At 42.3% G+C, this 23,865-nt stretch overlaps 1 protein-coding gene across 1 annotated transcript in view; it reads left to right on the top strand.

The window, feature by feature from the left end:
- myo10l3 (myosin X, like 3) overlaps positions 1-23,865 on the top strand; it is a 54,807-nt gene that overhangs the window by 17,147 nt on the left and 13,795 nt on the right. The window contains exons 3-21 of the mRNA XM_020090113.2: positions 6,642-6,800; positions 7,709-7,896; positions 8,116-8,250; positions 8,691-8,815; positions 8,925-8,938; positions 9,052-9,136; positions 9,527-9,633; positions 9,917-10,046; positions 11,166-11,284; positions 13,607-13,753; positions 14,682-14,782; positions 15,128-15,194; positions 15,623-15,715; positions 16,564-16,632; positions 18,789-18,871; positions 18,975-19,083; positions 20,160-20,240; positions 22,062-22,186; positions 22,391-22,505. Coding sequence (XP_019945672.2) covers positions 6,642-6,800; positions 7,709-7,896; positions 8,116-8,250; positions 8,691-8,815; positions 8,925-8,938; positions 9,052-9,136; positions 9,527-9,633; positions 9,917-10,046; positions 11,166-11,284; positions 13,607-13,753; positions 14,682-14,782; positions 15,128-15,194; positions 15,623-15,715; positions 16,564-16,632; positions 18,789-18,871; positions 18,975-19,083; positions 20,160-20,240; positions 22,062-22,186; positions 22,391-22,505 — 2,052 coding nt within the window. The remainder of the gene's footprint in view (positions 1-6,641; positions 6,801-7,708; positions 7,897-8,115; positions 8,251-8,690; positions 8,816-8,924; positions 8,939-9,051; positions 9,137-9,526; positions 9,634-9,916; positions 10,047-11,165; positions 11,285-13,606; positions 13,754-14,681; positions 14,783-15,127; positions 15,195-15,622; positions 15,716-16,563; positions 16,633-18,788; positions 18,872-18,974; positions 19,084-20,159; positions 20,241-22,061; positions 22,187-22,390; positions 22,506-23,865) is intronic.

The raw sequence follows: 23,865 nt of genomic DNA, 5'->3' as shown, positions 1-23,865 counted from the left end.
AACACTGGGCTGACGTCATGTTTCTCATGAGCTGAGCCTCAGTGTTGCAGCTGATCTGAAGCTGCACCGTGTGTTCATCTGATCTTCACATGTGAGCTCAGTGTGTGTTAGTCATCAGGACACGCACATGGGTGTTTCCTCTTAGTCTTAGTCCTAATAAGACTCTGCAACCAGAATGACAGGAATGTGAGTCTGAGAAACTGACCGTCTCCATGTTCAGGGTCCCTGGCTGACCCTGACGTGATCCCTGCTGGAATACAAAACTGTATCTGCTGGGGTTTATTTGTGAAATGCAAATAAACTTCATAATCTTTTACTTAATCCAGCTCCTTTAGTAAAATCACAGTATTATGCTTATGAGATTTTGTCTTTGTCTGCGTCCCAGTATTTTTTTCATCATCTCTCAACATTTTCCCTCAGGGAGTGGGATACACTATTCTCTATTGATTCAGTTGTTGCACTAAGGTGCTTCTCCCTGCTCGAGTGCTCAGTTTGCAGTGTCTTCACCCACAGTGCCTCATCTTTAACAGGCCGACCTGTCTGCTGTCACATTAATTACTGTCTCATCCCTGCAAACCACAGAGACAGGGCCTGAAGAGCAGGCGCACACTGAAGCTAAGAGCTGAATATCCCTGTGTGTGTGTGTGTGTGTATGTGTGTGTGTGTGTGTGTGTGTGTGTGTGTGTGTGCGTGTGTGTGTGTGTGTGTGTGTGTGTGTGTGTGTGTGTGTGTGTGTGTGTGTGTACTTGTTATCTCTTTAGGACATTTTCTAGTATAAACACTGATCTTGTCAGGATCAGTTGACCTCATAGGGACAAAATAAGTGGGGTCAATATGAGGTTAAAATTCATTTCTGAGTTCCTTGTTAAGGTTAGGGGTCAGATGTGAATTACGGTTTGGTTAGGGTTAGAGATAAGGTTAAGGGATATGGTTTTGGTTAGCCTGTCCACAATGAATGGAAGTCAATGCAAAGTCCTGATAAGGATAGCTACGCAAACCGGTGTGTGTGTTGGTGGCCAGATGGCACCAGCTGGATTAACAGTGTGTGAGTTAGACCCAGACGGGTGCACATGTAAAGAAAAGCAGGAAGATGCTCTGTCACCTGAACTAAATAGCTGCTGCTAGTGTTGATGATGTCATCTCCAGCTTCCTGAACAATAAAATGATCTTATGCTGTTAGTCGACCACATTTAAACACTATTTATGCCTGTGTATGAGCAATGTACTCACACAGTGCATATTGCTCATGTAGCTCATACTTTTAGCTTCTACTTTACTCCTCAGCTTTGTGTTTTGCTCTTAACAAATTGCCTGAGTTTAAAAACGAATGAGGCTTCTCTCCTCCCACACCATCCAGGGCCTGTAGCCATACAGTCTCTGTGGTTTAAAATAGATCTTTGATGGCCGCTCAGTGTTTTCTGGGTTATTAGTCAAAGGAGCCATTATGTGGGCCTTAATGTGACTAATGTGCATTCATGAGCGCGGCCGCACAAGAAACACGCTCACACAAACATTATTGTGAGCATCTGTGTCTGAGTGTGTGGTGAAAAACAGTTTTAGGTTTGGGGTTACTGTGTCCCTAAACAGGCAATCAAACTGTGAGTTTGTCAGTTTGTTTCTAGGCTGTAAATGTGAAACTCTATTTATTTTGTCACATTCAGCATTGATAATCCTAGCCCCCCTCTGCACTGCCTCCATATCCCTGGGGTCTGGGTGGGATCTGCCCTCAGCAGATGGATTCACTGTAAGAGGGAGAGAAAGAGTCAAGTAAAAAAACAAAAAAGACAGAAGAGCGGGAGGCACGAACAGACTTTGTGTGTGTCCACAAGCCTGTGAGGTTTTTTTTATCTACACATGTGTTATTTCTAAAGGCCTGAACACTGTACATGTGTCAGTATAACATGAGTCCACTGACACACGGAGCCTGACCCCGCCTACATGTGAATATTCAGCAGAGCTGGTTGAACAAAGCCGCAGCAGGGTGTGGTTTCACTGAGGGCAAAACAAAAGGAAAGAGCATCATTAGAGAGACTGTTTCCACTGTTTAGGCCGTAGGTCATTTTGGTGATTCTTTGTAGTTTCTGTCTAAATGATTTAACTGAAAACAACAGTATTTAATAATTAAGCATAATTTACTTAGTAGTACGACTGCAACTACAAGATTAATGGATCAGTTCATCAGAAGTCAAATTCTCATCAATCAAATTTCTTGTTTTGTCCGACCGCTTCCTAAACTTAAAATATATGTTGAATGTCACAGAAGCAAAAAATCTATTTGTTGCTTGAAAAAGACAAAAACAATTGCCGCTAATTCTTCTGTCAGGTTATTACATGAGATATTTTTATTTTCTATTTAGTCATTGCCATTTCTCCTTTTATACAATATTTTATATCTAATGCATAATCACTTGTATTAGATAATATATGCATTTCCAAAGGTTATATTGTACACACACCCTCTAACTGCGATTTAAAGTAGATATTTGTTGGAATAGTTTGGACTGAAGTTTTGTCCAATGTTTTTTGAGAGTTATACATTTTATATTTGAAATAGTTTCAACAACAACAGTGAGTAGTCAACACTTTGTGTTTTTTGTTCTCCTGTTCCGTGTCCAGCCTCGTGGCCACGCGGTGTTACTTGCGTCAACACCAGGCTCCATTTGGAAAGGATTGATTTGTACAGCGAACATTTTCACTAATCAATCATGACTTGCATGTTGTTGTAATTGGCGTGAAATTCTCTCCAGCTGTCATTACATTATACTCATTAACACTGAGAATGCTGTGTCTGACTGAAATCATGACCAGGAAGGAAAATAGTCATCAGTATAATCAATTAAAACCATTTTGTGCACAGAATAATTTAGATTTAATTCCCGATTTAATTTTGAACACAGGTTTTATTTTTGTGACATGTCTGGGTCAGATTAGTGTTTGCACAAGTTTTTGTTTGAGTGTTTTTAGATTGAGGCTGACTGCTCTACAGCTCTCAGTGGAATCGTTCCAGTCTTTCCAAGAGATATAATGGACACTAACAGAACATTATTAGACATCACAGAGATTGAAATGGAAACAATAAGAAGTATAAGTCTGCGTCTTGATCTTATATACTCTCGTGTTCCATCTTAGATTCCTTTTAGCTGCATCTACAGGAAGGTGTTTCGTCCGTAAATTATTTGGAAACAAATTTATGACATGTCAAATACATATCGATAAGAACTGCTTCGACTATGAGGCTGGAGCTCGGTGACTTATCTCACAGAAATCAAACCGAACAATAAAAGACCACGGTGGGGCAAAACAGAGGAATGTGAAACCTCTTTTGATGCTGAAGACTCCAGCTCAGTTTTCTCTTGAGCATCTCTGATGTTTTTGGCATGAAAAAGACCCTGAGGCTGTGAAATCCGAACTGTAAGAAGAAGAGGAAAAACAAGGGTCGCACAATATGATGCGGGGACAGACAAACATCATCTGATAACCCCACCAAAAGTAAGAGGAGAAAATTCTTTTTTGAGATAAATATAACTCTTGAGGATTGGTGAAGGTACTTTCCAAGCTTGTGACTCATTAAATCGGCCATATTTGTTTTCCTCCTGTGAAACCTGAGGTGAGAGTGAGAATTTAATCTAGTCCTGCAGCCTTTCCTGTATTATCTTTGCTCTCAGCAGCCTCGGTGCAACTTTGAACTTGTACTCGGAGAATGTGAGGAATGCAAACACTGGAAGGAGACGTATACCAGATTTCTGCCGTTTATTTCATTACGTGTCGGACATAAAGTCTGCATCAGTGTCAGGACGTGGACTCGGATCCGAGAGCAGGGAGTTGTCATAAATCTCCCATATGTACTAGAAGGAGTGCGTACCTCCATCAAGGCCCAACAGACCTCTAATGTCACCAAGCCTCCAGTTTAAAAAATCACAAAATCATAAATGTCAATCCCCTAAACATGCCCATCATCATCAAGATCCATGAATTATTCCATGAGTAATCAAGAAAAATGTTGAAAACGCCCCATCTCATAACGCTAAAGAAAGTGAAAAAAAATCCTCGACCCACCCCCTGATCCAGATCCACACCAGTATTTAATGAATTCTTTCATGGGTGATGTCCCACCCCTCCATAAAAATCCATGGGAATCGGTCAAGTACTTTTTGTGAAACCCGGCAAACTATCAAACAAACACAGACAAAACATAACCTCCCTGGCGGAGGTAAAAATATGAAATACAGTAAATGATCCTGTCTAAATCCACTGCCATGCCGTGCCCAGCTGCTGACAACGACATCAATCTCATTAAGTGACTGAGGTAACTGAACGTAAAACGATAATTCTGATTAAGGATGTAAAAGAAGTGAAAAGCCTGTTTGATTTATTAGCCAGTTCGGCCCTGCCTGGTGAATCCAGGCCAATTTGCCAGAGAGGAGAGCAGGTGGGTGGGGTTAGAGACAAATGCTTGCGGACATCTGGCTGTAAATCTGCACACTTCTGCTCGATGGATGACATCAGTGCACGTGCTGCTTTTCTCCCCAAATAACCTTCCACAAACCTTAATACCATGAGTGAACCCACTGGTGACGACATTGTTATCATGCTTTTGTCTCAGCATACGCCCATTTTCTGTCAACCACACAGAGCTGAAGTGGCCGTTTATCATTTTACATAGCCCAGGAGGCTTTTTCACAATTAAACATAGGTTTATTTATATTTTATTTTATTTTTCTGTTTAGCACCAGATCCCAACATGCATTATCTCAAGGCACAGAGTCAAGACTTACATTAGTATAGAGTAAGAGTTCCCACGATGAACAAACATTGTTGACTGTGGAGAGAGAAACAACCTCGAGCAGAACCGGACCTCCACCGGTTGGGGTCGGAGGAGAGATTCACTTCAAAGCAAAAAGATGGGAACAATACAATCTGCTTCAGAGCTATAATTGTAGTGTGAGCCATGAATACATTCTGACACAAAGAATGTTATTTTTCAGTCTGACATCATATCATATCCTTTGTCTAAATACTTGGACTGTATTTGGATCTAAGGCTAAAAGAAGATGAGGTTGTATAATACAGAAGAGCTTTAGTGCTGAGGAACAGTCAGACAGAAATGGAAGGTCTTGAGGTTTTCTTGTGAGGCCACTGACTTTGTTAAAGCTGCACTAATCAATATCTCTACATTTACATTGGGTCACATTACTGTCCAAGGGTGTTTCTTGTAGTGAGAACCCACAGAGAATGATCAGCTCCTCTCAGCTTTACATTTTATTATCTTTAGCATGCATCTTCCAATCGTCTCTCTAATACAAAGACGAATCAGGGCCATGGAGGACATTTAGTACCATATGCACCAGCAAGTACAGTACTTACAGATCCTCTGGCAGACGTCTTTTGTCCGTTCCATCGACTCCAGCTGAAAACCAAAGGGGACGGGGCTTTTGCAGTCAGGGGCCCCGAGGCTCTGGAACGACCCGCCCGAGGAAATCAGGTCATCTGAGTCAGTGATGTTTTTTAAGGCCCTTTAAGACATACTTTTATAAGAAAGAGTTTTAATGTCTTTGTTTTTAATTTCATTTTAAAACTGAGGATTTTATAAATCTGTTTCATTTTGCTGCTGTTGTAAATTTCTTTGTAATGTGGATGTTGAAAACTTCTCTATAGATATAATTGATTATTATTCTTATTTTATCATAAACATATTACATTAAACATATTATTATTATTATTATTATTATTATTATTATAAACCCCCTTAAACCATCATACCCTCAGCAACCAGCTCCCATAGAGCCCCCTCTGTGCTGACTCAGCACATCTCCGACTCCCAGTGGAATACACCAGAACCTCCAGCAGTAATGTATTAGGACACCACATACCCCCCTTTTCCATCAGTATTGATCCAAACACGGCTTCCCATCAAGTGACCAATGCAGCCGTAGAAGGTCTGTTCTCTTATCTCATGCCTGGTCCATTAGAGCTGTGATAGCCACAGAGTCTGTTCTCTGTTGTTTTTATGAGACGCTCATGAATCTTGTTTCATTCTTCATCTTTCTCTCTTGCTCCCATTTCAATTCAACCATCTAAAAATGATGCATCGTCTAACTGTCCTGGCAGCAGGAATATGACACGTGATAGATTTGTCGCGGAGAGAGTAAGAAGCATTATCAGACAGGGACGTCCTACCTGCCGACAGACACACGTCAGTCTGTCGTTTTAACCTGAATGATTCGTGCATCTTCTCCTGAATCTGTCTGTCATCCATGCTGCCATGATGTCACAGTGGGCGACTGATGTTGTGCCAGCCGTTTAATTCACATCTGTAAATCTTGTTTTAGTATTATCATTTTTATTTTCAGGACATAAAAACATTACAACACAGTAGAACAAACAGTTGGTTATCCTACAGACAATACACTGATGGAAATACCAGTCAGTACATGGTAGATTGAGGTAGATCAGTAATCACAAGAATTTATCAATTCCTAGATTTAGCGGATTTTGTGCCAGTAATTGAGCTGTTCCATCAGCATCACATGATAACTGAGACTTCAATGAATTAATATATTGAATCATCGTAGATGTCACTGATCTGACTCAAACCGGAAACAGTTTCATGAGTGTGTGTCTGTGTGTGTGTGTTGCTGCAGGTGATGTACCTACAGAAGGCGGAGCTAAACAGAGAGACGGTGTACGCCATGCACCCCAGCAGCGTCCACGGAGTGGAGGACATGTCCACACTGGCAGAGCTGCACGAAGCCGCCATCATGCACAACCTGTTTCTGCGCTACCAGAGAGACAACATCTATGTAAGGCACCGCAACGTCTCAATCTGCGAGCAGGTTTACCCTGCACCACCATGACGGACCTGACGTCTGTGGGTCTGCTGTGGTGTTCATGGGTTCTTATTTCTGAGAGACGGAATGTGCACCACAGTTCTAGAGAGATTACAAACATCAAAAACATCAACAGTTTTTCAGGAAAGTGCAATGTAGCAGTAAGATAAGGAGCATGACCCTGCACTTCCTCTCACCACTGCATGTACACAATCACAGCTGAATAAAATAAAGTTTGCATTTACATTTTTTGAAACTTTTCAGAGCACATTCTGGGAAAGAAACATTATCACTAACTTAAACAGAAGCAGGACAGATAACTACTGGATTATTGAACCTCATTCTGAGCTGCAGATTTCCCCCAAAGAACACAAGATCTCCGATGTTTGTTTGTTCCAGTCTCATACCCAGGATTATTTTCATGATAGAAGTCCACTGAGGTTCCCCTGAAACTCTATCCAGGCTTTATTAAAATAATCATTGCCCACAGACACATGGTAACTATGTTTTTGGAAATCCTATCTCAGTTAATCTCATCCCAGATGCTTCACTCGGTCTGTCTATGCAGCATCACAGGACGTTATGATGACCCACAAACAATTTTAGTAAGGCACGTTAACCGGGCCAGAGGAACGGATCCGAAAATACTTCATCTCTCTGTGCAAACTAGGCCATATGCAGTAGTTAAAGAGTATTACTGAGTACAGGAAACTGGGCGAATCAGCTGAAATGATATAAAGTAATTATGATGCAGATCTCATACTAGTTTCATGTGTGTGCATCTAAGAGTTTCAAATGATAGTAAAAAAAAAAGTTTATGTCTTCTCTTTTTAATCCTCCTTTCCTTGTCTCCCCTCTGTCCACATTTCCATGTCCTGTAGACAAACATAGGTTCCATCCTGGCAGCGGTGAATCCCTACAAGCGGATAGCAGGACTGTACGACGGCACCGCAGTGGATTTGTACAGCAAACACCAGATGGGGGAGCTGCCTCCTCACATCTTCGCTGTGGCCAATGAGTGTTACCGCTGCCTGTGGAAGAGACACGACAGCCAGTGTGTTCTCATCAGGTGAGGACTGAGGGGAAATAAGAACGTGCACAACACGGTTCAAGTTATGGCTCCTGAATAGTGCGTCAAGTCTTAATATAAGTTGAATTCACCCGCACATGTGAAGTATGTCAATATATATATTTATTTTTTTCCAATGAAAACCTCTTTATTCGTTGTATTGTTTTCTCTTTTGAAATAACAACAAAGTATTTCTGTGTGTGTATATTGCCTCTTCAGTGGTGAGAGTGGCGCGGGAAAGACGGAGAGCACCAAGCTGTTGCTGAAGTTTCTGTCGGTGATGAGTCAGAACTCAGCAGGAACTCCTCTGTCAGAGAGGACTACCAGGGTGGAGCAGGCCCTCATTCAGAGCAGGTACAGTTTGACCTCTGACCTCTGACTCCTTGTCTGCCTGGATTTGAATTGCATCTATCAAGAATTTTGACCTGTTAGCTTGTGCCCTTTAAGCACAATAAACAGTTCTGACCAGAAAGGGAATCCATCATGAACTAAATTTTAGCTGTATATCCAAAATGTTGAAGTCACTGACACAGTTGTCAAAGTATAGAGGGGAAAAAATATGACAAACTAGAAAATACTGTTAGAAAACTTTCACAGAGGCTGTAGAACATTTTTAAGAAATGTTCAATCTGAATCTGGATCCACATCTGGATCAAAATGAAACGCATCAGGTGGATTTTCATCACTGGATGAGTTTTAAACATTTCTTTGGTAGAAGTAAAAATACAAACATTATTATAATTAGTTATGATTATTATTTTATTTTCCTTATTGTCTTTCCTCCGTCTCTTCAGCCCCATCATGGAAGCCTTTGGAAACGCTAAGACTGTGTACAACAATAACTCCAGTCGCTTTGGGAAGTTCATCCAGCTTCACTTTTCACAAAATGGAAACATTCATGGAGGCTGCATCATTGACTGTATCCTTCAACTGTTCACTCAGATATCCTGTGCAGAAATGAGATCTCTGTAGCACCTAGTCCAGAGGACACTGAAAGGTGTTGTTTTTCCTTGACTTTCACTAATCAGATTTGCTGGAAAAGGTAAGGTTGTGTATTGTTGAAACATTCAGTAGCCAAAATGTGACAACGCGTACCGGAGTCATCTGCAAAATCATTTAAATATTAAAATACATTTACCATCCACTCTTTCCAAGAATCGTGTGGTTCGACAAAATCCTGGAGAGAGAAACTACCACATCTTCTACGCTCTGTTAGCAGGAGCTGACAGAGACCACAGAGGTTTGTTTTTACAGACTTTAAAGGAGCACTCCATGTTTTTGACTAGTGTGACCTTCTTCCTCCACATCTTCTATTTTAAGATCTTTTTCTATCTTCTTTCCTCTAATTCAGGTTCAAGGGTTAGGTACACAAGTGTACAATTTACTGTAGAAATTAAAATATACTTAAAATGATGAAATGCAAAGACAAATAGAATTGCAGTTCTTACTTAATTCTGAACTGTTTCTCAATTTATATATCTTAACTGTCAGAACTTTTGCTTTATATAGTCAAGTATGAATAGTATAAAATAAAAGGTTTACAAAGGTTACACTTATTTTAAACTGTGGCATGTCAATACATTCAGTTTATTTCCCTCATTGATGATGTTGTCGTTTCTCTGTGCTGCAGACATGTACTTACTGTCTGAAGGTCCTGAGTCATATCACTACCTGAGCCAGTCAGGCTGCGTGCAGGACAGCAGTCTGGATGACAAGCAGCTCTTTGACAGTGTCATGGTAAGAAGAAGGAAGAGGAAACGAAACGTATGCTGGTTGTTTTGCCTCCAGAGGGCGCTATAACCCTTTATCATGAGTGTACCTTCAGAATACCGACTTCTCTTTCAGAGACCTGAGCCTGGGAGGAACAAAAGTCAAATAATTGAGTTTTCTTTGCAGGCGTAATCTAATTTACGTAGTTTTTTATAGTTCAAAGCAAAACATTTTTGACTGAAGTCACATATTGATGGGTCCTAATATCTATTGAATCTGTCTAATGTGTCCACCTCTGTCCGTGTTGCAGGAGGCACTGAAAGTGATGGAGTTCAGTGAGGAGGAGATCAGAGATGTGTTCAAGCTGCTGTCTGCTGTTCTCCAGATGGGCAACATTGAGTTCATGACGGCTGGTGGAGCTCAGATTACATCAAAGGGTGGTAAGAGAAGGAATTATAATTCTATATACTGCATATACACAAATATATAGCAGATCTACTACACAGGGTGTGTTAGATTGATGTTAACAGAAGTGTCACACGTCCTCAACATCATCTGCACCATGCTGTTGATACCTTGAAGAACACAGACACACAATTATTCCCGAAATCCAGATCATTATCGAGATCTGCACCAAATCTCACAGTACTGCATCTTTCCACCCGGTTTTGTGGTAATCTGTTTTTGTGTAATGCTGCTATAAATCAAATAAACAATAGATAGATAAAATAAAATCCTTGGTGGATGTTATGAATAATGAATTAATATTTACTTGGGTGCAAGGAAATAAATCCTTGTTTTCCTTGTAATTAAATTATAAATTATAAAGCAATTTCCAGGACTGGACATTTATGAGGAAATCATTGTAAAACTATTTGGAAATTACAAACACTTAAAATTGAAAATGGTCCTGACTGTCCTTAGTCTATTAGAGAACCTAATTATTTCTATTTATGAGAACAGGGAGCTTCCAAACCAGTTCTCCTTCAGGATCCAGACAAACAAGCAGCCAGCGTTTTCAACCTCATGATCTCCAGGGTGAGACCATCAGTATCAACTTAGTATTGGGCCAATCAGATCCCAAACTTAACATGATATTTATCAAACTGGGTAAAAAAGAATTTTATCAAGGTTTGATGATTTTGACTAAGTTTAATTTCAAAGTGAAAAACTTGGAACACGTGGCTTTAAGTGGTTGAGTCTATTGTATTGACTTCTTTCTGCTGAAGTCTTATGTGGGACCACTGTGCATTTTTCCTGCAGCCCCCTGAGTTTGATTGACGTTGCTCTTGCAGACAGGCCTCTGAACAGGCTGTAACATGAGCTCAAGGCTTCTTTGTTTGCTGTGTCTGACCTCTTTTCCACAGGAGCAGTGAACTACAGTGACTGGAGAAGGCAGCTGAATGAAGCTGCATAGACTGCATAGGGATCATAGTGTATATGTGGTTGTTTGACATCAATAGGAGTCACCTGAACTGTCTGGGCTGTATGTTACACATCGTCTGAGTGTGTGTATATGTGTGTGTGTGTGTGTGTGTGTGTGTGTGTGTGTGTTCCAGTGGTCAGTAACGTCAGTGAGCTGCTCGGCCTGGACTCCTTCCAGCTGTCGGAGGTGTTGACCCAGCGCTCCATGATCCTCAGAGGGGAGGAGATCTGCTCGCCACTCACCGTGGAGCAGGTAAGGACACATCCAAACCCTCATCCTCCTCCTCCAGCGCTCATTAAAGAATCAGACAGCCAACATGGAACAAATCCTGCTTTCCCACCCTCATTACCCAGATTTCCTCGTCCTATCTTGGGATTAGGTGCTGGGGATTGTTCATAGTCGAGACACTGAAATATACAGTAGATGCCTGTTTGTCAGCTCCCCCCGTCCTCACCCCTCTCCCTCCCCTGTCCTGGTGACACACACACACACACACACACACACACACACACACACACACACACACACACAGCCTTTCTCAGGCGCTCTCCCCCCACATGCCTCTCCAGATCCCTTGCGTGACTCCCGGCCATTTCCTGCTTTTTGTCTGCCAGATTCCTGGCACAATGAAGCCATCATGATAGTGATCTGAGTGAAAAGCACAATAGAGCCAATGACTGGGGCCCAAACGAGAGTCTTCTCCTCTGGAGGCGGCGCGGCCAGACACCCCAAAGTCGTCGGTGTAATAATTCACTCGTGTCTCCGTCTGTACTCAATGTGAACATTTTTCACAACTCTCAATCTGCATGTGTTAAAACGCATGACACAAGCCCCATTTTTGGCCGAGCTCGAGCTCCTCGGCCCACTTGCACGCGATAACGTCAGAGAATATGCAGAATGGGCCTTTGCTATTATCACAGGGACACGAAAACTCACAAGAAAGCTTTTCATGGACGGACAAAGAGCTTGTGCTGTCGCCCTGCTGCTGCTTGTTCTGCCCGGCCTTTGAAGCAGCTTGTCTCTTAATAGACTTCATTATTCCAGCCCTGGAGTCAGCAAGAATGGCTTCTTCTCACAGCGGCCAGGGGTCACCCACCCCACCACCGCTTACAGTAAGACCCCCTACCCCTCCTTAAATCCCCGACAAACAGCCATTCTTCTCACCCCTGTGACGGAGATCCTGGAGCCACTGGCGTTCATGTTCACACCCGCTAGTTGCGAAAAGTGACTGGTTGTGATTGATGGCTCAAAAGCCCCGCTAGCATTGTTGCCCCAAATACAGTGCACACACCGCCACGACCACACTCTTGTTTTGTTTTTAATTCAAGCACAATACCCGCAGAGGAAGTGTCGCTGGCGAGCTCCAGCTTTTTATGTACATACACAGATGGCGTCTGGCTGAGAGGCTCAGCTGGAGAGAATCATAGCTTGGTCAAGCGTTTATATCAAAATAGATTTTTTTAATCTGCTTTTGGAGTGCTGAAAGAGTTGAGTTACAGCCACACTGAGAAATAGTGTCTCTCTTATGATAGTTGACAAATCAATCATAAGTCCAAGTTCATTTACTTCCCGTCTTCCTCAGCAGATATTATTTGCTTAGTTGTTACTTATATGTTCCATTCAAATTTCAAATATCATGCTTTGGACAGTATTTCAAATCTTAAATCAAAACACATCTATTTAGATCAGTTTAACTAACTTCACTTTACAAGGTTCTCTCAGTCCGCTTTAGTTTAGATTAAATTCTAACCTTTGTTTTTACTTAATTTTAACTTATTCATCTATTTGCTTTTGATGTATTCATTATAACTTTGTTTTTACTTTAATTTCCTAGTGTTTATACAAGATCCCTCCCTACATTGAGCCCTACAGTTCATTCTTGACTTTGGAAACACATAATATTGTCTTCATCATATAAATCTGTGTATGTATATAGTCACATAAAATGAAAATACTAAAATAAAGTTCCTTAAAATGCACGTCATAGCGCTGCCTCTGTTCACCATCTATCACTGTGCCCCAGATGGGCTTTGTGGCCATTTCCTATCTGTGTAATATAGCAGTTGTTATTTCCTTGTGCAGGTTTTTTAAAAGAAAGTGAGAGCTAATAAGTCTAGAGTCAATACGAGAGCATGTTTACACAGTAATTTGATTTGTTTTATATGACAATTTAATATGACAAAAGCTGACATGCAGTGCGTCACTCTGCAGATATGTAGGTGATAAAGGACGCTGTCTGTTGTGAAAACAGACAATGTCTTACCTGCAGACAGCTGACATAACACACCTTTGTCTCCAAACCAGTATTTGTTTTACAGGCACTGTGGCCTCACACGCATATACACTCATACACACACACACACACACACACACACACACACACACACACACACACACACACATACATGTCATCAGTCTACAATCAAACCTTGTTTTTAAACACTTTAATCACCATCTGATATAATTGATGAGTCTTGGGGTTTCAACACATTCTGCAAAGTTTCCTCTCTCTGATTATTTATGCCTGGCTTGGTATCCATGGTAACGCTCATCTTTTCATGTCCCGGTTCGCAGGCGGTGGACTCGCGGGACTCGGTTGCCATGGCGCTTTACTCTCAGTGTTTCTCCTGGATCATAATGAGGATCAACCAGAAGATTAAGGGGAAGGACAACTTCAAGTCCATCGGCATCTTGGACATCTTTGGCTTTGAGAACTTCGAGGTGATGGCTCGCTGAAAGGAGTTTATCCACAGAAAAAATACCTGAATCATCTTTTAGAGGCCCTGAAAACTTGATGTTATGCTGTCAGGTGCAACAGAGGATGAATCTTGTCAGAGAAAGTATTTGTAACAACCCTCTTACTTTACTGTACAAGTTGTCCTGTCCTGATTTCAGGGGTGTTTTTCACCCTGTGGGGAAAAGATGGACTGTCTGTACGTGACTCGTACAACAGGTCTGGACCACACATACATTTTTCTTCGTACCAAAGAGAAACAGCAGGAAAAAAAATGTTGACAGCTCCGAACAGTCTTGCCTGTTCTGCCACTGAAGAACATGCATGACTTGCTCTTGCGTGAGGCCCATTGGCTGCTTCGATAACATGACACCATTTTCTAGGATTTAGTGACATTTGAATCAGAATCTATGACGTCTGATAGATTGTTTGATCACTATGGTTCAAACCAGATCATAACACAGACAGACTTTAATGATAAAGCAGATTCAGTGTTACTAAGTATTAAAAGCATAATAAAGCATGCATGAAATGGTTTTTGCAGCTTATTTAGAAATAAGATTTTTACATTTTCAGGAGTTTTTAAAGCATAATTTCAGACTTCAAATCTTTTAAGATTGTGAGTTGCAGCAAAATCAACATATCAGCATCACTAGTTCAGCATTTTAGAACTGAATACTGGATGTATAGTGTGTAAATGTGACTTGCATATCTGGTTTTATAGCGATGTGTTTGTTTTGACCTTTTAAGTAGGGTAGGTTGTTCATGTTCAAAATTAATAACTGATAGTACAGAGTAAATATTCATAACCTTATTGGCAGGGGTGATAGAGTTGCTTGCCATGGATTAACTGGTTGGAGTTGATTTGCCCGAGCTGCAGAGCTGATGGTTGCAAACTGTTTGCTCGTCCTGCAGGTGAACCGGTTTGAACAGTTTAATATCAACTACGCCAACGAGAAACTCCAGGAGTATTTCAACAAGCACATCTTCTCACTGGAGCAGCTGGAGTACAACAGGTAGAGGCATTCGACATGTCTATTAAAAGTTTTGATTTCTACAGATAAGTGTTGCATGCTGGCGGATGAGTAGAGAATAAAGGATTTGCATGTGCCAGTGAAGGTCCCACAGACGAATAGGGGCGGGGGGCGGGGGGCGGGGGGCGATTCAGGGAAACTGCCAGAGGTTTGGAATCAGCTCAGTTTCTCTCCCAGACAGTTGTTTTCTTGTATAATGGGCCAACAGCCTGGACTTGGCTGATTTCATCACATGATCATTGTGAACAATGCAGCCATTGTGTCTTCTAGTTGTTTGTGTTTATATATACACATGGTGTGTGTGTGTGTGTGTGTGTGTTCTCACAGGGAAGGGATCCAGTGGGAGGCCATAGACTGGATGGATAACGCAGAGTGTCTGGATCTCATAGAGAAGGTAACAGACAGAGAGAGATAGAGTGAGCAAAGTCACCACCAGGACCGACCGCCAGCCAGAGCGTGCGGACCCAGACGCCACACTGTGCTTACATTGACCCCCATTGAAATCATGTGCTTGGAAACTTTAAGGGAAGACAAAATAACTCCCCTACAACCGCTTCATTGTGAAAAGACGTGTGGTTTTACTCGGTGGCTCTGATTAGATGATTGCTGTTAATCAGTGTGACTTTACGAACATGGAGGAATGTAAAGTAAGTTGTTGCCGCCAGATACCGTGCCTGCACCGTGACCCCTGTCTTTATGAACTCAATGAATAACTGAGCTGTTTCCTGAATGTATTGTTACATTAAAAGCTGCCAGATGTGTCCCAGTGGGATTATAACTAGTTCCATCATGACTCCTGACTGTCTGTCTCCCTTTCTTCAGAAACTGGGCATGTTGGCTCTTATCAATGAGGAAAGCCGCTTCCCCAAAGGCACAGACTTCACTCTTCTGGAGAAGCTGCACAGTCGACACGCAGTGAGTCCACATGCACACACGAAAAGCGTACATACATCTTTCACCCCCCCCGTCCCTCCCACTTGCACAGTCATAAAAAATTAGCCTTGTCCCTACTTTACCAAAAGCTCCTCGAGGGAACGTCTCTCCCACCCACCTGCTCAAACGGTCTCAAAGAGTTAAACCTGTCTCTCGTCTGATGAATCACCTGTTGCCTTCGGTGTTCCGAACGTGCAGAGCTTCGTACACCCCCCTCCCTCCCCTCACATGCAAACACCACAATGCTGAAATGTGATCGGGCCGTTCTCTGGGCCTGATCGGCATTGTGTGCAGGAGAAAAGAGTCTCCTCCGAAAAGTTTCTATGCCTGACGGGAAAAACAGAGAAGTTACACAGGTGAGAAAAAACGGCTGACCTCTCCCTGAGGTGTCTGCCTCCGCCGCTCATCCATGTGCTACATTTTTAAGGTCACGGTCGCAGGAGGTGGAGATTGTTTGCCTCATTTTAATCTTCGCTCAGGCAAAAATACCAAATGTTCTCACATGTCTCAAATGTGATGATCTGTGGTTTTCTCTGTGTTACATCATTGTACATTTATTTAAATGGTTTTGTACCATTTTATATTTAGCAAAATCAACAGACAGAAACAACTTTTTGAAAAGTACATATGTTAATACATTATTATTATTATTATTATTATTATACAGCACCAGATTATACAGTATAAATGAAAGATATAATTCCCTATGAACTCCTATTACAGGACTCAATGATCTGTGTCCTCTGCCTCATTTCATTACAACTGATTAAGTCAACATGAGCAGCGTTTTCTAAATCTCACTCACTGATCTCTTTGTTCTTTCCCCTCAGACAAACCTGTACTATGTGAAGCCTCGAGTGACAGACCACCAATTTGGCATCAAGCACTACGCTGGAGAGGTCAGTAACAACGCACACATACACATACACACACGCGGCAAAAGAGAGAGAATGAATGAAGAGGTTTGGGAGGTGCGGTTCTTTCTGGATGGTCAGATCCGTCGTCCTCTCATATTGTGGCAGCAGTTTCTCCTGACGTAAGTGTTTGTGAAGGTAAAAGAGATCAGGAGAGAAGCACAATGCAGTGCATAGGGGGAGAGTAGAGACATTTACTGTGATAAAGAATGGCCTCATGAAGCCTGCCTGTGGACAAGGTCTCCTCAGTGTGAGCGTGGCAGCTCAGTCACAAGCCTGGCACGGCTTTCTATGGTAATGACTTGGTTCAGAGAAGACAGGCAGGCCAGCCAGTTGTTCTCTCTCTCTCTCTCTCTCTGCAGTGTGCCTCTGTGCAGAGTGTGGTCGCCTGAAAGCTCCCACTGTTATCTGAAACGGTGCTCTGAGTTTAGCGGGGGAGTCGTGGCATTCTCTCGAAGATTTGACTGTGTGCTGCCACAGAAATGCATTTAATTTGAGGGAAGTCTCCCGTTGTCAGACGTGACAATGAGAGAAATAAGAAGGACACTAACTCCTTGATTTACTCACAGGTAATCAATCAAAACGCTTGTGTCTCAAAGGCAAAGACTCAATTTTTACAAATCCACTTTACATTTTTTTTATTTCTGGGGATTCAGTGGTTACTGTATGCATGATTAGACACGATTACACTCACCACCTGAAACGTTTTCGCCTTCGCACTGTGTGCAACTGTCTCCTGGCAAACCTATTTTGTCTGTGGCATCATGAGACCATCCTAATTAACAAACCTGAATCTGACACACACACACACACACACACACACACACACACACACACACACACACACACACACACACACACACACACACACAAACGCTTACACAGAGCTTTTTGTACAAGTATTTTCCACTGAGAGAGGAATGTAGAGTGCAATTAGTGTATCTGATTCATGAATGCGTATGTGGTTATGTTTGGATCTCACGGCTCCACATGAAACTCGAGGTTTGGAGATAGGGGTTGACTATAGTACACACACACACACACACACACACACACACACACACACACACGCATGGACGCACACACACTCAAAGCTCTTGCACGGATGTGTGCACAAATTGACACAGATTGCAGTTTTTTCATGATATTACTAGATTTTTTGTTTAATAAAATGTTTTATATGAAATGTTCACATTGTACATTCATATACACAAAGCACAGCGGTGAGCAAACACAAACTCAGAGTGCATTACTGTGGATCAGGGCAGGCAGAGGAATGTCGTGTTGCTAGGACGAAGCCTGAAAAGAACTCAACAGGTGACTGAATTAACTCACAGGCGCTGTGCTGTACTTGAAGAGGTCCCGCCCCCCCTCGACTTTGTTCACACACACACACACACACACACATTCACAATCCCCTTTCACATCTCACTTTGTGCAGATATGTGTGAATGTTCTCTTATGAAAACATCAATTACCCAGATCCTGCAGAAGATAGATCAATAAAAAAAATAAAAATTCAGGTTTTCATTTTCAGCACTTCAGTGCATCTGCTCCTCAAGTGGCTGCAGAACGTTTATATGCACATATAAACACACTCAGTTCATTTTCTTCTATTACATCTTATTCAGAAACCATATTACATTTCTTTCTTCATGTCCCAAATACCAATGCTGCTGAGGTAAATAAATAGAAATATAGATATTTAGTAGCCTGACAACAGAAATCAAAACAGTAAATATTTGTTTGTCATATTGTTTTTATGTCTTAATAATATCACATTGAGCTCTGAAGATATCAGCCACTGACTTTTATGACTTGTGGTTTTGTCGCTTTGCAGAAAATTTGATCAACCTTGATTATGTTTGGTTACTGCTGCACTTCATCATCATATTTCAAGGTCATTACTTCTGCGTATGCATAAGTGTTTTACACATAAATTGTGTGTAAGGCCAGAACTATTATGTATAATTTCGTTTACCTGTGTTGTTATATCTAATATTGTAGTTTAGATAATTCCTTGCTTCATTGATCTTATAGCTGTTTATTGTAATGCTGTAACACCAAGTCTTATTTTTTACATTGTTATCTTAATAAACAAACTTCACTTTGACTTAATCTTTCGGTTTTCGCCTGTGTAGGTGCTTTATGATGTGCGAGGGATCCTGGAGAAGAACAGAGACACCTTCAGAGATGACATCTTATTTATTCTCAAGGACAGCAGGTTGAGTTTTTCACACTCTCCTCTGCATCACTTAACACACACCTGTATGATTCTGACGGTAAGACAGAATCTCACACCCCCCTGTCCCCCCGTGTGTCTGCAGGCTTGACTTCATCTACGACCTCTTCGAGCGTGTCGGCAGCCGGAGCGGAGACGAGACCCTGAAGATGGGCACAGCCAGACGCAAGCCCACCGTCAGCTCTCAGTTCAGGGTGAGACTGAAGCATCAGCCTGAATATCACTCGTAGTTCCATGGTTGTGTGATTGTGTCATCACACAGACAACGAGTTAATTGTCCCCCATGTGCTGCTGCGTATGATGATCGCTTAACACATAACACTGGACTTGTAAAGTTGGCATGATGAATGTGAGCGTGGGGGCACAGAGGAATAGAAATAATGGAAAGACAGCAGGGAGGAGAATGCTTTCTGTTATGGGTGATGGGACGGATGAAATATGTGGTTGTCAGGCAGGCGGGTGGGGGTTAGCTTAGCATGTTCTTAGTGCAGTGTGGAGAGAAAGGAGCAGGGGGAGGATTTTGGCCGGCTGCCCTGGCCTACAGTCTTTAAAGCCAGGGGGATTAGGGTTGATGGCTGGGCAGAGAGGGGCCAACCGAGGGCCAATCACGCTCAGCTCTGCCAGGCCAGGCCTTGCTGGAGACAGACTGTCTGAGGCAGCAGCGAGAGCGAGGCTGATATAGCCTGCGAAGTTCAAGGGTCCTCGTAGTGTGTATTTGTACATGTGTCTCTAAGTTTGGGCTGACTAATACCTTGTAAAATAAGAATTTACTCAATCCTTTTTATATTTAATATATTTTTGCCAATGATTTTCAGAAATGATACTTTCTGTATGAAACATAAGCAGTTTTCAGACAAGTTGACGTCTTCATTGGTGTTCTACGACTATGGCTCCTCTGAGATATTTGTATTCGTACAGTTTTTTTTGGTCCGACACATGTTGGAAACATCAAAAATTTGCCCATTTGCTTAATTGTCTGGAAAGGTTTCTGCTGTATTCTCACATGGTCTAACATTTTACAAGGGAGCTGGCAGGAAAAGTTCAGGAAAATGTTCAGAGCAACTGAATTTACATGTTCACATGCGGGCGGGCCCTTAAGAAAAATTCAGGAAAACATCCGGAGCTGAGTACATGTCTAAGATCAGCTTTATTGAGGCAGCGGAGTATTTTTACATTTTTGTTGTGATACATACTTTTGTAGCTTCTTTAATCAGTAAAACAGTTTCTCTTCTGTTGTGATCTTTATCCTCCTGCTGCTGATGTGTTGCAGGACTCTCTCCACTCCCTGATGGCGACACTAAGTGCCTCCAACCCCTTCTTTGTACGCTGCATCAAACCAAACATGGACAAGGTAGGTCATGCAAATTTCATTGCACAAAAAAAAAAAAGAAAATGCCAGAAACCCTGCCAGGTCTTGTCAAGGTCAGCGCCTGCAAAGTTAAACCCCCGCTATTCATAGCTCCCGTTGCTCAGAGCTAATATTGAGTCTTGCTGTTTATGTGCTCTTAAGACTCCCACTAAAGAAGAAGTCATTTACGCTCATTACTGCAGAGTCGTATAAATGTTCCACTTGAATTGTACAGTAAGTTTTCATCACTAATAAACTATTGCTCTGCTGCCTTAGTGCAAAGACTCACATTGTACTAAGTCAAATAAAACGGGCTGTGTACCAGCACATTCCTGTCACTTAAGCGCCTTTACCAAAGGTCAGAGGTCACCGCTGGCCGCTCCAGCTGCAGCAGCTCGGCTGATGCTCCGCTGATCTGGCTGCACCAGTGGAATGCCAAGACTTCAGTGAGACATTTATTTACCAGGCCTCTCTTCCATCGCTCCTCTCAAAATCACAGATTCTATCCTCTTTCTTGACATGGGATTATTTGGACTTTAGTATATTCAGTTTCTTTTCAACCGGCTGCTCTGAGATTTGTTAGTTACTTATTAATGAACACAGTGAGGTGATTGTCCTCATCTCTCTGCACCTCGCCACCCACTCCTTATGCGTCATTCCACACCCTCTCACTCACTTATTAGCATAAAAGTGGCGCTGTCGTCCTCTTGGCCTCCTTGTCTGCACCCGCCTCCTTTTCTCTTTTTTCCCCCCCCCCCCCCCCCGTCTGTCCCCTGCTCCCATTGGCACATTCGCTCACCTGTCTTCGGCAGGTCGTGATGGAACAAGCCGTGCCTCTGTTAATCCTGCAGAATGACAGGATTGCATGCGCGGTTCTCTGACATTATTTCACGAATGCAAACACACACACATTTACATGCAATGTATTTGCGTGATGTACACGCACCAGCTCTCCTTGGAATAAATGTTACTGAGGGAAGGGTCAGCTTGACTTCACCCAACACATCGACGTGCCGCACCTCTTTCAGCTGCAGAAATCCTCAGCTGAAGAGCAGAGTTCAGAGGGGTGCATGTGTATGTGTGTGTGTTTGATTTTGAACAAGAACACATGCAAGTGTGCAAGTGCCTTTGTATCCAAGTATGTCTGTTTCCATGCATAGTAGCATTAGTCTGTTATTAGATTGACACTTTGGGGAATGCTGTGGTCCTGTTCAGGGCTTATCCAGAACCGCGTGTCCTTCATGTGGACCCTCTGAGCGATCAGGCAGCCTGCCCAGCGTGGAGGTGCATGGCGGCAGACATCACAGATCCTCTATAATAAGCAGACCCGAGGATCATCGGTGAAGCAGACCCTGTGGACAATGCATCTGATTATTCTCAAATGAAAAGGCCATCCTGTTTGGCGAGGTCTTGCTCAATACCGTTCAGGTTTCTCCGTGTTGGCTCGTGTGTGTTTTCTTTGCAGTAACCTGACTGTTACTGTAAAATGATAGCACTCACCATGGTAATTAACTTTTTAGTTCAAGTTTAACTTGACTCAGCAAAAAGAACATTTGAATAGGTGTGTGGGCTCAACAGTGTAGGGTTATGTTTACCTGCTGTGTTGAGGTGTCTCATATCCTCCACTAACACATACTGAGGCAGATTAGGTTTAGAGAACACAAACATCCAAAACATCAATTGTCCTGAACAGGTTCTCTGGGGAGGTCAACCTCCAGTGCATAGCTAATGCAGAAAGAAAGACATTATTAGGTTGTTGGTGTTTTATCCAATATGTTTTATTGTCTGCAGCTCTCATGTTATTTTGTTTTCTGTCATCTCCAGAAGGCCAACCAGTTTGACCCCGACATCGTCCTTAACCAGTTGAGATACTCTGGGATGCTGGAAACTGTAAAGATCCGCAGGGCTGGGTTCCCTGTCCGCAGAACCTTTCAGGACTTTTACAGCAGGTAAAAAATATTTAAAAACAAACAAAACTACATTTAAAGAAAGTTCAGGTTTCTAGTCTTATGTTAACACAGGGTTGACGGTACAATTAAGTGTTGGACAAGGGGGAAAGGTCAGCTCAGCAATGCAATTAGAGCAATGTTATAGAGAATAGAAAGTAAAAATTAAAGTAAAAGTGAAGAAAAATAATGTGTTGGTTTCCACAGGTACAAGATGATCCTGAAGAGCAAAATCCACTCAGATGATGAGAAGGAGAGCTGTTCAGAGCTTCTCATGCTCCACGACAAATCCAAGAAAGAGTGGCAGCTGGGGAAGACAAAGGTGAAGCACGCACACACACACACACACACACACACACACACACACATACACACACACACACACACTGATGTTAGTACAAGCTCATATATGTGCACAAATAGGCTCCTGCTTACTACACATTCATTACATAAAATACAAGCAATTTTGACAATATGGCTGCATAAATGCACGATTGCACAGCTGTGAGCACACAAACACAAACTCAGAGTGCACTACACACATGCCCAAGCATGTTTTTGTCACTTTGAGGGACATTGCATTGACTTACATTCATGCCATTCATACAGTAATCCTAACCACTACCCCGACCTAGCCCCACCCTGAACCTTAACCTAACATTTAACTTAATACTGAACATGAATCAAGTACTTTTAACCTTGAGATTTAATGTTTTACTTTGTGCTCGGTGGCCTTTTATCTCCAGAGTGGGAGTATTATGAGTCCTGCGACTGTGCGAACGGATGTTTGTCCCCACTGTGTGCCTAATACAAGTACAAAAGCACACATGCTCAGACAGGATAGAGTTGCAGGCTTTAAGCAGACAACAACACAGATGAGAAGGCCTAGGGATGAGGTGAAATGTTCGTTTATGTTTTCCTCTAGCTTATTTCCTAAAAAAGACAACAACAAAAATACACACAAATCCATAAAGATGCATTGGTCTGGAGAAAGTCTTCAGAGCGAATTGTTTCAGTTTAGTTTCCTCTGGTTCAGACTCTTTCTCAGGAATCAAGCTGCCGTCATTCCCAAACTGTTAATTTGTGCCACAGTGTGGACGGCCCCCACTCTGACTCATGTCTCGGGGATTTTTCTGGCCGGTTGTGGTCAATCTACTTCCACCCTATCGGCGGCCACAGAGTTACATGGCTACTCCTAAAAACTCTGACACCAACAACTGTTACTGTAATTGTAACCAAGTGAGGGGGCTTACAGTAATCCTGAGGCGGCCTTACTGTAGCTGGAAGAGTGTTAGCCTCTTGACACACTCCGAGCTGTTGATTTAATAAACTGAACTCTCTGCGAGTAATATAGAGTGGCGGCCTACAGGGATGAGACGTTGCAGCTGAGTGAACTTGAAAGCAACATCTTGTGCGTTCATCTTAGAAATGTTATTATCACGTCATGATCTCCATCTGTTGTAATTCAGCTGTCAGGGATGCTTATCTCTTTATTTCAAACAATTATCATCCCCCACACATCTCTGAGCTCTCCCTGGACGATTTACCTTTAATGCTTCCTTTGATCTGGACAGAAAACCCCCAAATTTGATTCGACTCAGCAGAAATGCTCTCCACGAAGCAGCAACAGAGAGAGAAGGGATATAAATAAAACCGTCTTTTTTATGGCCTTTCTTGGAAAT

The sequence above is a fragment of the Paralichthys olivaceus genome, chromosome 10, assembly GCF_024713975.1.
Source record: "Paralichthys olivaceus isolate ysfri-2021 chromosome 10, ASM2471397v2, whole genome shotgun sequence".
Classification (NCBI taxonomy): domain Eukaryota; kingdom Metazoa; phylum Chordata; class Actinopteri; order Pleuronectiformes; family Paralichthyidae; genus Paralichthys; species Paralichthys olivaceus.
This window is presented reverse-complemented; position numbering and strand designations above follow the sequence as displayed.